We start from the raw sequence: 12,469 nt of genomic DNA, 5'->3' as shown, positions 1-12,469 counted from the left end.
CGAACACGGCTCTCCATAAGCCTTAGGAGCCCTCGGAATGGGCGCGGAAGACCGCCCCCTACGCTACAGGCAGAGGCATCATTGGCTCGGTTTGAGGCGCGGACATCTCTCCACTTCGGGACGCGGGAACAGGCCAGGTCTGTTGGCCATGTCTCATCCGCCGGCGCTGGCAGTCTGAAACCTAGCATGGGGAGGAATCAAGATGGTCTGCGGCGGACGGAAGGCTGCGGTCGACGTTGAGGGCGACGGCTGGAATTGTGTTACAAAACATCGTTGTGGAAAGGAGACGTACTTACATCTTGAAGGAAAGACAGAGAGGATCGATGTAGTAAGAAGTCTCGCTGGGTTTAGTATGGGCACTGGATGATGAAAGCTGATAAGAATCCCGGGGGAAGCTAGTTCCCTGGACTTCAACGAACCAGACGCCGAGTAGCCCGTCTCCTAAGCCTGTGGGTGGTCTCTGTCAGGCTCGGTTAGGCGAGAGGCTTACCAACTACACCCCATCCGTGCCGCCTAGCAAGCCTAGGGAGCCTCCTACGGCCAACTAAGACTGGGGCTTCCGCATCGTTTGTTTTTGATGGCTGTTTCTCGCCTCGCCACCTGGATTTTCGGTCTCATCCACCGCACAAAGGTGCCACAAGCATCCAGATACCAGCTGGAAAGGTTGGTAACCATCATCTCAGCACTCCAGCAAGCTCAAGTCGACTCAGGCTGGAGCCAGCTGCAAGCGAGCTTGTACTGTGTAACAATCATCGTGGATCTAACTGTGGTACCTAAACTACTACTAGTAGTAGTCATCTGAGGTCGACATGATTAATACTTTACTTGCATATCCGCTCTTCCATTCTCTGCCGTCCTTGTCCTTCGATTCTCAACAGGAATAAGTTGAGCACCGTCAGTGAGTGGCTCTTCCACGACAACTAGTAATAAGGAACCACCCGCACCCACACCCACAGGTGACACACTGCAGCATTTGGGCCCGCCTGCGCCTGCGCCTGCAACAGCCTGCCCCGGGAAACCCGTCGAGCCGTGTTGCATCCAAGAAAAGCTTCTTGTCTCTCACCACCACTGCACTACTACTATCACTGTCAGCACCACCAACAAAACCCGACGAGTCGCCGTTCCTCACATCTCCTCGCTTCCTTGTTACTCTTTCTCTGTGTTAGTATCCCGTCGTCACTCACTACTGCCATTGCCCACTGCAGCAGGCACACACACGCACACATACACACCACCTTCGCTTGGTCCGTTCCTCCGTCTACTGGTATTCGTCTTCTGGGCACATCCAACAATGTTCGGCCTTTGTAAAGCACTCGTTTTTGGCAGCCTGGTGCTCGGTGTCCTCAGCTCGCCGAGGCATACGGAAGAGGATGACAAGTCATTGGTGAACTGGGGTTCCTTCCAGGCCCTCCTCGATACCGTCGATCCGGCGGCACTACATTCGGTCCTACACTCGTTGTCGCCCAAGTTCCAGGACGGCGTGTTCAGCAAAGACCGTGCAGCCATTGAGCACGTCCACTCCGAGAACCCGGTCATCGCAAGCAAGCTCGTACATCTGGCTAGAAAGAGACAGGTCAGCAATACCACTGCCACCACCACGTCCTCCTCGACTCCTGCTCAAAGCACTGTCGAACAACAATCTAGCTCCCGAGCAGCTAGTGTCTCCTCCATTCTCTCGTCAGCCATCTACGCCTCCACCGTCCCGGGAGCGACCACCGTGACGGTTGCTCCTTCGACTCCCACCTCTGCCACCGCCGTCTCCACGAGCGATGGAGCGGTTGTTTTCAGTACCGTTGGGGGTGGTCTGGTCACCTTGACCTCCTCTGCCGTTGGGGTTCGGTTCACTCCTAGCACCTCCACTCACCTGTATTACACGACTTTACCCGACGGCAGTATCGAAACTTCGACGTCCGTGGTGGTCGTGAATGCCCCCGTGACGGACAGCCAAGATGCCACATCGGCAGCAGGAGCCGCGGCGACCACCACATCCAGTCCAGGATTGCAAAACGCTGCCTCCTCAAATACAATCGGCACTCTTCTCATGGTGGTCCTTGGTTTCGGAGGATGCATTCTCGCCTTATGAACAACGACAAATTAGCTCGGTGGTTTTCTCCGGCGGCTCAACATGACTTGATCCTTCTTCAGCAACGCATAACGACGAAACGGCTCAGCATTTCTCTCCTTTACCGCAATCTGCAACGGGCATAGCTTTTGGCGTTCATTTCATCCTCGAGCGAGGATTTTTGGTTTGGAACACTGCCTTTGGAGAATGGTGCAACCGGGTGTACACATGACCGGGGATTGATCTCGGACCGCACGAAACGGGTAGATGGCCAAGATGATAGGACGATAGGACGATGTTGAATGATCCACAACGACAAAAATTGAGGTCTGGTTCTTTGGGTGTCTGGACATAATTTGATGATCTCGGGTGAATATAAAAAATATCCAACTCGGTGTGCCCTATGTCAGTTGTGTTCGCGCGCATCGTTGGATGGATCCTTCCATGAATTGTCGAACGTGCAACCAGGATCCTGGATAACCGTAGAACAATCCTGCTGACGACACTGGCAGCCCGGATACCATACAAGTCGTTTATTCTGGAATGAAGCGGGCTGAGAACAAGCATCATCAGCCATCAACTTTGAAGAAGACGCGGAAACAAGACAAGATCGTCCATTGACCTACACCTCAATATGTAGTCCGCGAAAATATCAAGGAGGTTTGGTTTGTTTCTACCCCAATTTGCCTGGTGGAGTGCATGTTTCCATCCCTCGGGCTTAATTTCACCACAGCCATGGTGAAGCAAGGCCAGCACCAATCACAGAGATAGGTTGATCTCGAAGATCGTATGGGTAAAGAGCATAACAAACCTGTTACACTAGCAGATCTCACTTGTAGCATCAGGGGGATCAGATGGCCGTCTCCTTTCTTGAAACACCCTTGTTTCCACGACCGTGGCAGTGCAATCGTCAGAGAGATTTGTTTTGTGACAGCCGAGGGTTTTGATAGGCATATGATGGATCAACAGTCTTCTAGGCGCGGCTACGAGGGCAAGGGTCTCACCTGTATCTGTATCCGTTTGTTAGTGAACCGTCCGGCGGCATTGTTATCAGCGGCTCCCTCGTCTACCCAAAGTCCGTCATATTGGAAGCGGAATTGGCACTGGCAAGGATGGCTGTGTACTCTGTCCTCTGTTCTGGTGGTAGGTACTGAATCATTGTTGGGTCCGTCTGCCCATCATCCCCGGGTGTAATCCGAAACTTGTGCCAATCGATGCGTCCAGTCAGTGGGAAGTGGAGAGGGCACAGCATGCCAATTGCAACTCCTCCGGCGAATCTGTGAGGAAGTGCGAACTGTCAGTGGTTGAGAGACGGTTGTGGCTGGCACTAAGGGGTGAATCGACAGGGGAAGATGGCAGATGGAGTGGAAAGTGACAGGGTTTATTAATAAAAGCTGCGGTTGAAGGCTGGATGGCTCGTCTACCGTGTAGGTATGGTATCACCTGCAGTGCTTGCCTGCGCAGGCGTGGCAGGCCGCAGACTGCACACCCAACACACCCACACGCCTAGGGAGCCCACTAGCCACCGCCTACAGAGTAGCACCCAGGATCCACCAGTGCAGTGGCCATTGACCCCCGTGCCTGTAGGCTTGTCAAACCCCCGAGTTGATCCTTGTCTCGACACGAATGAAGGTCTTGGGTGCTTGCCTCTCCGCTCGGGCTCCGGCGCGTTGATTTGTATCTTGAACCTTCAACCTTCCTGCCCTTCACTTTCACTTCCACTTCCACTTTCCTCTTCTCATTCAAACCAAGAAAAGAGCAGTCACCGTGCGTTGTTTGCAGGTGTCGCTCCTCCCTCGCTTTTTCACTCACTACTCTTAATACCATTTCTTCTGTTGGGAATTCTCACTCCCTTGAATCCCAACCCTGATTAGTTTTGTTCTCATTCAAACTTCACCTTCGTGCCATTGCTACCCCCTTTGGTTGAATTGGAACCCGAAACCCGCCCAAGGAAGACCGTCGTCTATCATTCGCCTTGTAACGCCTTCGTTATTCTCACCATGCGTACTTCAACTCTTGCCACTCTCGCCTTGGGCGCCGCTGGGGCTGCTTCAGCCGCCGTGGTTAAGAGAGCCAGCGGTGTGACCCCGGTCTCTGTCAAGGGAAACGGTATGTCGCGGCCTAGACGCGTCCATCCGTCACCACCTGCATCGTGCTGACCATGCTGCAGCTTTTTTCGCTGGAGATGATCGATTCTACATCCGGGGTGTCGACTATCAACCCGGCGGTTCCTCCGACGTCGCCGACCCCATCGCCGACGAAGATGGCTGCAAGAGAGATATTGTGGAATTCACGAAGCTGGGGATCAATGCCGTCCGAGTGTACACCGTCGACAACACTGCGAATCACGACGCCTGCATGAACGCCCTGGCAGATGCTGGCATCTACCTTGTCTTGGACGTCAACACTCCCAAATACTCCTTGAACCGAGCCGACCCCAACCCATCGTACAATGCCGTCTACTTGCAGAGCATTTTTGCCACCATTGATGCTTTCCATGGCTATGACAACACCTTGGCTTTCTTTTCAGGCAACGAAGTCGTCAATGACCCCGAGTCTTCGGCAGCTGCCCCCTACGTCAAAGCCGTCACCCGTGACATTCGATCCTACATTCGCAACCGAGGTTACCGACAGATCCCCGTGGGCTACTCTGCTGCCGACGTCAGTGAAAACCGTCTGGAGATGGCTGAGTACATGAACTGCGGGAGCGACGACGAACGATCTGATTTCTTTGCCTTCAACGACTACTCCTGGTGTGACCCGTCATCCTTCCAGCAATCCGGATGGGATCAGAAGGTCAAGAACTTCACCGGCTACGGTCTTCCCATCTTCCTTTCCGAGTACGGTTGCAACCACGCCACTCGTGACTTTGATGAGGTTCTGTCTCTGTACAGTACTGATATGTCTCCCGTCTATTCTGGTGGATTGGTGTATGAGTACTCCCAGGAACCAAGCAAGTATGGGCTTGTGGAGATCAATGGCGATTCGGTGAGTGAGTTGACCGACTTCACTACTCTTCAGTCACAATTTGCGAAAGCCACCGACCCACAAGGTGATGGCGGATATAACTCGACCGGTGGTGCTTCTGGCTGCCCTGCTTACTCTTCGCCTAATTGGTTGGTCATGAACGATACACTCCCTGCTATCCCCGACGGTGCCAAGAAGTACATGACCCAGGGTGCCGGGACCGGTCCTGGTCTTGATGGTGCAGGTTCTCAGAATGCCGGTGGTGCCTCTACTGGGACTGCTACCGCAGGCAGCGGAACTGCTAGTCAAACTGGATCATCATCGAGCAGTTCCAGCACCAGTTCCGGTACCAATGCCGCTGTTTCCATCAAGGTTCCGGAATGGTCTTTTGCTCCGTTGGTCTGCGGCGCAGTCGTTGTCATGTCGACATTGTTTGGTGCCACTCTGTTGTAAACTGGGAAGAGACACAAAAGCTTACGGAAGCCAAATCGGGCCACTGTCAGAGTTTATCGAATACATGGTTGCCTTTTCTTTGTGTGGACAGGTGGGAGGGTTTTGGTCTTGGAGGCGTATCGAAAGTGCCTACCTAGAATATGTATGGACTTGACTTGATGCAGTGGATTTGCGTTTGCGGCAATGGACAATCAGATAATATTGACCGACGTCGATATTCGAGGCGTTTTTAGGAGTGACAATTGAGGATATGAACCATTCCAATGTAGCGAGCAAGACATCCAGTCCGTAAGCGCCGACGCCCAGGAGCGAGAAATGTTCATGCGTGTTGTTCTCGTTTTGCTGAAGTCAACGAATCTGGTTATACATAGCTAGATACCACTGGGATTGTGATGGAACCTGCCTTTTGCCCCGTCCCAAGTTCCTACTGACAATCCCATTGTTGCCGAGAGTGATTCATGACTGTAGAGAAGATGCCCCAAGGCTGAAGCAGATGCAGAGACACGTACTGGCATACCCCTAACAGGGAAATAAGAGGATATGGTCATGGCTCTAGACATTGGAGTAACTAAACAGATATATTATATTTTCATATAGCAAGATTATAGTATGAAAAATCCTGAGCCGAGCCGCCCATTTCCCATCTCCATTTCAGATGCCATTTACGTTCTGCGAAGGTCATACGTGGAGGATCATCTCCTTCAATGTTTGTGTTGTGTTGGTGGTATCCCAGGGGCCGATGAACCAGATTGGATTGGCGTTGTTGTTATTGTCGGTCTTGTAGATCTTACCATCGCCACCGTTTTGTGTGTATTCGCTGCTGCTGCTGTTGCTGAAGTACTTGCTCTTGATTCTTCTCTTTGCAGTAGCCGGCGAAGGGATGGTCTCCTCGGTGTCGCTATTGCTCTCAAGGGCTGTCGGTATAGTCGGCGTCGGTATCGTGGTGGCATTTGTTCGACCGTTTCGGCGTCTGGGTCCGATTTTGGCGTTGGCTTTGGCGGTGGCTCCAGTTCCGGTCCTTGTTCGAATTTGAATTCGAGTTTCATCGCCGCTTCGTGCTCTAGCGCTGGTTCGCGATCCCGACTCAGCTGCCAGCATCTTGAGCTTGACTTTCCCACCCCGGTCCTGGATGAACTCGACACCCTCTGCTTTGAGCAATTCCAGTTTCTGGGCCTGGCTCAGTCCCAACTGTGGCTGTGCCGTTTTGGGTGTGGACCTTTTGGCGGTCCGCCACTCGCCCTTGAATCCGCCTATCGAGCCATCACTGGCAATGACGCGATGGCATGGCACCGCGGGGGCGAATGGGTTACAGCGCAACGCACCGCCCACTGCGCGGGGCGATGAGCCTAGAGCCTTTGCGATGGCGGCGTACGTGGTGACTTGGCCGGGTGGGATGAGGAGAAGGTGGAGGTAGACTTTCTGCAGAGGAGAAAATATGGAGAATTAGCGGAGGAGGGAACTATGGGATGGTGTCTGCTGAATGGCATGTTTGATGGGCTTGGGAGATAGGGGAGGGACAGGAGTTTCCATGAACATGGAATTCAACATGAGAGGCATTGGAAGACGCAGGGAGCGGTAGGAACTCATGCTGTGGCTCGGTCGGCCAGCAATGGATGAGAACTTGAGGTGGATATGGGTTTGACACAGAACACTCGGTGTATGAGACGTTGAGCACTCACTTCTTGAAAGTCCGAAATGGTAGGCATTGTAAGGAAGAAGGCGGTGTCAAGCTTGTTTCTTTTTCTTTTTCTTTTATGACAGACTGGATGGGACGAGTCTGGCAAGGTAGTCCTCCTGTGGCTGAACCGCACCGAGAAGACTAGAGGCTGGAGGTGATAGTTGCGATAATCCTGCAAGAGGATGGAGAAGACGAAGACGAAGACGAAGACGAAAGGTTCAATGTACCCAGCAGAGAAATGAAGCAGGGGAATTGAATGATCGTCAACCGATCTGATTGTGCTGGAATGATGAAAAGGAAGTATATGGTGTGGAATGGACGTAGATATATATATATATATATACACACATCGGTCATCACAGGCTGGCGTTTCAGAGAATGCTATTGGTCACTTCCAGAGCAACAGACAGGATAACAGTCATCAGCACTGCAAGTGTATGGATGCCTGGCATATCTGTAGATAGCCGGTAATATGTCTCGGAGAGAGGACAGACACCTACCGTCATAAGTGAGGCACTGGATTCCTCAACAATTCCATGAGCTGAGCCTGCTTTGAACACAAAGTGTGAGGTATAGAAAGAAGGGTAGTAGGGGAAGAGAGGGAGGGAGAGATGATGAGTCAGCGATAAGGAGTCAGGGGTTCCAGTAAACACGGTCAAAACGCGCTACCACGTGACGTGGTGCCGAATTGAGCAACTAAGTGGTCACGTGTTGACTGTATGACGTCCTCTTCGTCACAACGATCCCAGGGACCTTGGATGAATTTGAACACACACCTGTAAAGTAGGTGCATAGTAGAGAGTAAGGAGACCTGGTAGAAGAGTCTCAAATTGAGCAGTGTAATTATCGGAATCATGATCTTGTGGCGTCTGTCCTGTCCAGTCCCATCCAGTCTGAACGTGTTTCCCACATCACAAATGTCCCTTTGATTATGTTGGCGGGAGAGGGATAAATTAAGCCAAGCCAGATTGGCGTGTCAGAGGCGGTGAATTTCATGCTGCGACGCGCTTTCCTCTTTCGGGCTTTCGCTGTGCTGCGCTGCGCGTCGTGCGGAGCCCCAAGCGCAGACATGACATGACCCTCATCTCTACACCTCAACTTCAACTTTGCGAGATCACACACCGTCGCCATCTCCCACTGCATTCTCCTGCCACAACAATGGAGGACTCACTTCAAGGCGCGACTGAGTCTGGTCAGCGTAAGAGCCCCAAGACTCTGTACGCGTTTCAAGTCCATGACCACTCCATGGCGTCCGCAACATCGTCCACTGCGCTAGGTGGTAGCAAGGCCAAGCGACGACGAACAAGGTACGTCCTCAGCTCCCTACGTGTATGGTCCTTACACGTCCTTAACACTGTCCAGCCCGCGTGATCATGCCATCCTCGAGGCTGCATACCAAAAGAACTCAAAGCCCGACAAGACAGAAAGAGCACGTATTGTTGATCAGGTCGAGCTTGGGGAGAAAGAAGTTCAGGTTCGTATCTTCAACAACTTCCACAGCTTCGATTCTGCAATAGCCGGTCGCTGACCTGTCATAGATCTGGTTCCAGAACCGTCGCCAGAACGACCGCCGTCGATCTAAACCATTGCAACCTCATGAGCTCGCCGCTCATTTGCGCAACAGTACCTCTAGTCCCGTTCCACCTCAAGTCAAATCGTCACCCGGTTCAGCAGATACCCCGGTATCGCGTGTCATCTCCAACTCGTCCCTTGCGCCATGCGAGGTTATTGATCGACCTGCTTCAAGAACATCGAGCATTCGCGACCTTCTCAACCCAGCGACCTCGGGTGATACCGCCAGCAGTCAAGAGACTCTCCAGCAGGGTACGCAAGGAACATCTGGCCCATCTACACCTCCATCAAGTCTCGAAGAAATTGCCAAACCCATTGTTCAGGAAGCAACTCCTCCTAAGGCAGACGCACCTGCACCCGAAGGGACCGAGAAAGGCTCTGAGGTCGGCAGTGAGCATGGCAGTGCTAGAAAGAGAGGTCACGACGAAATGGTGGGAGAAAATGGTTCAGCACTGGACGCAATGGTGCAGGTCGAGAGTAACAAGGCGCCAGCGCGTGTCAAGGAGCCTCTTAAGCGCACAGCCAGTATGGTCCGATTGTCCATGACTGTGGATGGAGCTGTGAAGGTGCGAACCAACAATGAGCCCACGCCGTCACCCGAAAAGCCACGTGCACCTCCTCCAGCGTCGATGCAGAATAAGGTCAAAACTCCATTGGCTCGCAGCCAGAGTGCCATGACTAGTATCGAGGACTTCCATGATGCCGGACAGGGGACACAGTCTCGTCCTGTAGGGGCTGGCTTTGGTCGATCGCGTGATTCTAGAACCTGGGAGTTCTACTGCGACAGCAACACTAAGGATGCTCTTTCGACTCAAGCAGAAGCTGAGACGGCGGGGTCTGCTGTTAGTGCCATCAACCTCATCCGAACAAACAGTTTCAAATCCCGCTCGCAAGCACTCAGTCCATCAATGTCAAAGACCAACAGTCGACTCACTCCAACTTCGAAAGGCGGTAAGCCGAAATTTGCTCGCGCAAAATCGTCACTGGGTCGTTTGCAAGGATGTGATGGTACCGCAGAAATGTTGAAGGGCAAAGTCAAGCGCCACGGCCATGTCCGTTCTGACTCTGGGGATTCGGACAAGGAAAATTGGGCACCAGGCACGAGAATGTCAGAAAACCCACTCCGCAGAACCAAGCCTAGCGCACGTCAGCGACCCATCCTCCAAGAGAACGAGGAGATGACATTCCCCGATGCTGGTTCTTCCCAGAAACTTGGTGGCGGCAAGGTCGACAGCAAATCATCCCCCACGAAAGAGAAGGCCAAAGGTGAAGAACTTGACTGTGTCCAGGGCCTGCTTTCACTCAGCCAAGGAGCTTGGAGATGATTAAGAAGGGTTGCCATGCCTCTTGCTAGCCTCCGGAAGACATTTGTTTGACGAATATGGCCGAAATGGCATTGCATGCAGTGCCCATTGATGTTGCCCCAACTTGAATCGTCTTCCCCGGTCATGCAATAGGATACAGATAGCTTTGCAGCTGTTGGCAGCTGGTCCATAGCAGGACATCACTAGAGTTAGCCAACGTGATTTTATTCAGCCTGCTCAAGACTTTGTTGCAAGGATGCTTCTACGAATTTTCAAACTTCGTTTCTTGAGATTGTTTCATGTCGCTTGCCCCTTATTTGGTTGCTGTCCTGTTGGAAGCACTTTGCGGAGACAACAGGGAGCCGCAGAGTGGATTGACGCTTAGATAGGATTAGATTAGATGACTCCCTACCAACATGATAAGATAAGATAGCAAGACACCTCTCCACTCAGAAGCTTGATTCATCGTCAACAATTTGTTGTTGGACAACAACCTGTAAGGTGAGTATAATTGAACAACTATCCAGTCTTTTCAAACCTGCGTAGGCACGACCAGTTGACTCGCAGTCGGTCCTGGAAGGCCTTTGTCTTGGAATATTCAGCGAGCAGGCTCAACAACACCGGGCGTCCGCCCAGAAGCAGAGGGTCTCAGGTCTGGCGTCCGCCTCAGAACAAGATGTATATCATACACCTTCACCTCTGGTGACCGTCTGCAGCCATTGTCCGGACAAGCCAGTCTTGATACAATGTGCAGCATCGCTGCCTTATCACTACAAGTCTTCGTCAAGAAAGAGGGTGGTAAGAAATAACTGACTCTATTCATCCTCGGTTATGGACACTTGTGGGCATCGCCATATCTTGGAGGTATATATCGTTATGTGGTATCGTCGAAATGATAAGCTATTGGGGCATCATCTAGTCTCGGGGAGGCGACCGCTGTGAGGCTGCACATACGTATTTTGTGCCAACCGTTCACTGCGACGCAACATTCACTCACGTGCTGTTTATTTTGAGATTTATGTGAAGGAAGCAGTGGTACTGTGGCCTTTGCATCCGGACGCTTCATTTCTACACCCCACACTCAGCAACATCACTTCCTGTGCTTCTTTCTTTTCCTGGTTGTATCTTGCTTTCTTGCTTTCCATCAAACACTTCACAAGGCATAATCATCATCAGTCGCGACATGTCAACTATGCCTGAAAAACTTGAAGGTGACACAATGGAGTTGGAGGTTACAGTCAAGCTGAAGCTGTCTGCGAAGCTCCGCAAGGAATTGGTCGGGCAAGATAACCCTCTCGCTGTCAAATGGGTTGAGCACACAGACACCAGTGTCATGAACATGGTTGTCGCCGGTAACCCAGGCGTTCCAGACATCTCTGTCGGCGACGATATCACTCCCAGCGTTCTTGGAAGTTTGTCGACTCCTCTCTCAAAAGCAACTCGTAATCAGTATGGACTGACAAAGCCTCTAGCCCAGATAACCCAGCGGATGCTCCGTATGCTCAGCCGCGCCGACATGCTAGGCAAGAGGCGGGACAATGCTGCCGACACTGGACAGCAAACAAAAATACAATACACTCCTATCGCCACTGCCACTGCCACTGCCGCTCCCACTACGACGACGCAGTCACAGCCAGAGAACGCCAATGCTCCTCGTCGCGTAGCGTACACTTTGCGAGCTCGCCAGGTTCTTTTGAATCCAGACACACCTACGCCAGGACATCGGGTGTCTAAGCACGGCAGAGGCAACAAGAGATCCAAGAAAGGTCCCAAGCCAACACAAACAACTGTCGGTCTGCGAAAGGAGCCACGCACGGGCAAAACGGGCAAGAAGGGACACCAGCTGGACAAGAGACTACCGATGCATTTTGAGAATGCGAAGTTCAAAAGGATGGCTGAGAGTACGTGTCACACATCTCCCTTTCTTCGTGTCTCAGTCTGTGGAGTGAGGATACTCACCTGCCACCATTGTCTGATTATTTATGCGTCATTTTGATCGGTCTCGAACTAATAGTTTCCGCTGATATATAGACTCGGGTATCAGCTTTGCTTTGGAACATTACAGCTTACAGCGCGACAAGAAAGTGAGAGCCAGACTCGAAAAGGCTGCAGAGAGGCGGTGGGACGGTATACGTGGTCAGGTCACAGATGAGACCAAGTTGGATGCAATCATGGAAGGTAAAGAATATCCCCAACGTCCTGCATTGTTCGGCGAGAACCTAAAAGAGATGGCGCCCCTGCTTCAGCGATGGACTCTCCATCTTGTCGCTGTTGTGGTTCAAAGACAGTGCATGGTTCTCATCACATCCAATATCTCATTCTCTTGCAAATTCATTCAGCCTAGCATGTGATCTGTCGCTAACTGATGTGTGTGAAAATAGCATTCGAGAGCTTCTAAAGAAGATCTCCCAAAGGACGGTCAACGCATGGCCT

General features: G+C 52.0%; 5 protein-coding genes across 5 annotated transcripts; 4 read left to right on the top strand and 1 right to left on the bottom strand.

Moving 5' to 3' along the window:
• Positions 1-1,291: 1,291 nt before the first annotated feature.
• On the top strand, positions 1,292-2,083 carry A1O1_06864 (uncharacterized protein; the record flags this gene model as incomplete). Its single annotated transcript, XM_007727741.1, has 1 exon — positions 1,292-2,083. The coding sequence occupies one exon, from the start codon at positions 1,292-1,294 to the stop codon at positions 2,081-2,083; it is 792 nt and encodes a 263-aa protein (XP_007725931.1).
• Positions 2,084-4,062: 1,979 nt separating this feature from the next.
• On the top strand, positions 4,063-5,482 carry A1O1_06863 (1,3-beta-glucanosyltransferase gel1; the record flags this gene model as incomplete). The annotated part of the gene is made up of 2 exons (XM_007727740.1): positions 4,063-4,171; positions 4,233-5,482. 2 exons carry the CDS (start codon positions 4,063-4,065, stop codon positions 5,480-5,482), a joined length of 1,359 nt encoding a protein of 452 aa, XP_007725930.1.
• A 678-nt stretch (positions 5,483-6,160) lies between these two features.
• A1O1_06862 (uncharacterized protein) lies at positions 6,161-7,188 on the bottom strand (the record flags this gene model as incomplete). Its single annotated transcript, XM_007727739.1, has 2 exons — positions 6,161-6,901; positions 7,162-7,188. 2 exons carry the CDS (start codon positions 7,186-7,188, stop codon positions 6,161-6,163), a joined length of 768 nt encoding a protein of 255 aa, XP_007725929.1.
• A 1,130-nt stretch (positions 7,189-8,318) lies between these two features.
• Positions 8,319-10,057, top strand: A1O1_06861 (uncharacterized protein; the record flags this gene model as incomplete). The annotated part of the gene is made up of 3 exons (XM_007727738.1): positions 8,319-8,467; positions 8,523-8,634; positions 8,699-10,057. The coding sequence occupies 3 exons, from the start codon at positions 8,319-8,321 to the stop codon at positions 10,055-10,057; spliced, it is 1,620 nt and encodes a 539-aa protein (XP_007725928.1).
• Positions 10,058-11,228: 1,171 nt separating this feature from the next.
• A1O1_06860 (uncharacterized protein) lies at positions 11,229-12,387 on the top strand (the record flags this gene model as incomplete). The annotated part of the gene is made up of 2 exons (XM_007727737.1): positions 11,229-11,937; positions 12,068-12,387. 2 exons carry the CDS (start codon positions 11,229-11,231, stop codon positions 12,385-12,387), a joined length of 1,029 nt encoding a protein of 342 aa, XP_007725927.1.
• Between the last annotated feature and the right edge of the window lie 82 nt (positions 12,388-12,469).

Source organism: Capronia coronata (genome assembly GCF_000585585.1).
Source record: "Capronia coronata CBS 617.96 chromosome Unknown acBCG-supercont1.6, whole genome shotgun sequence".
Taxonomy (NCBI): domain Eukaryota; kingdom Fungi; phylum Ascomycota; class Eurotiomycetes; order Chaetothyriales; family Herpotrichiellaceae; genus Capronia; species Capronia coronata.
The sequence above is the reverse complement of the archived record's forward strand: the minus strand, read 5'-3'. Positions and strand labels throughout refer to the sequence as shown.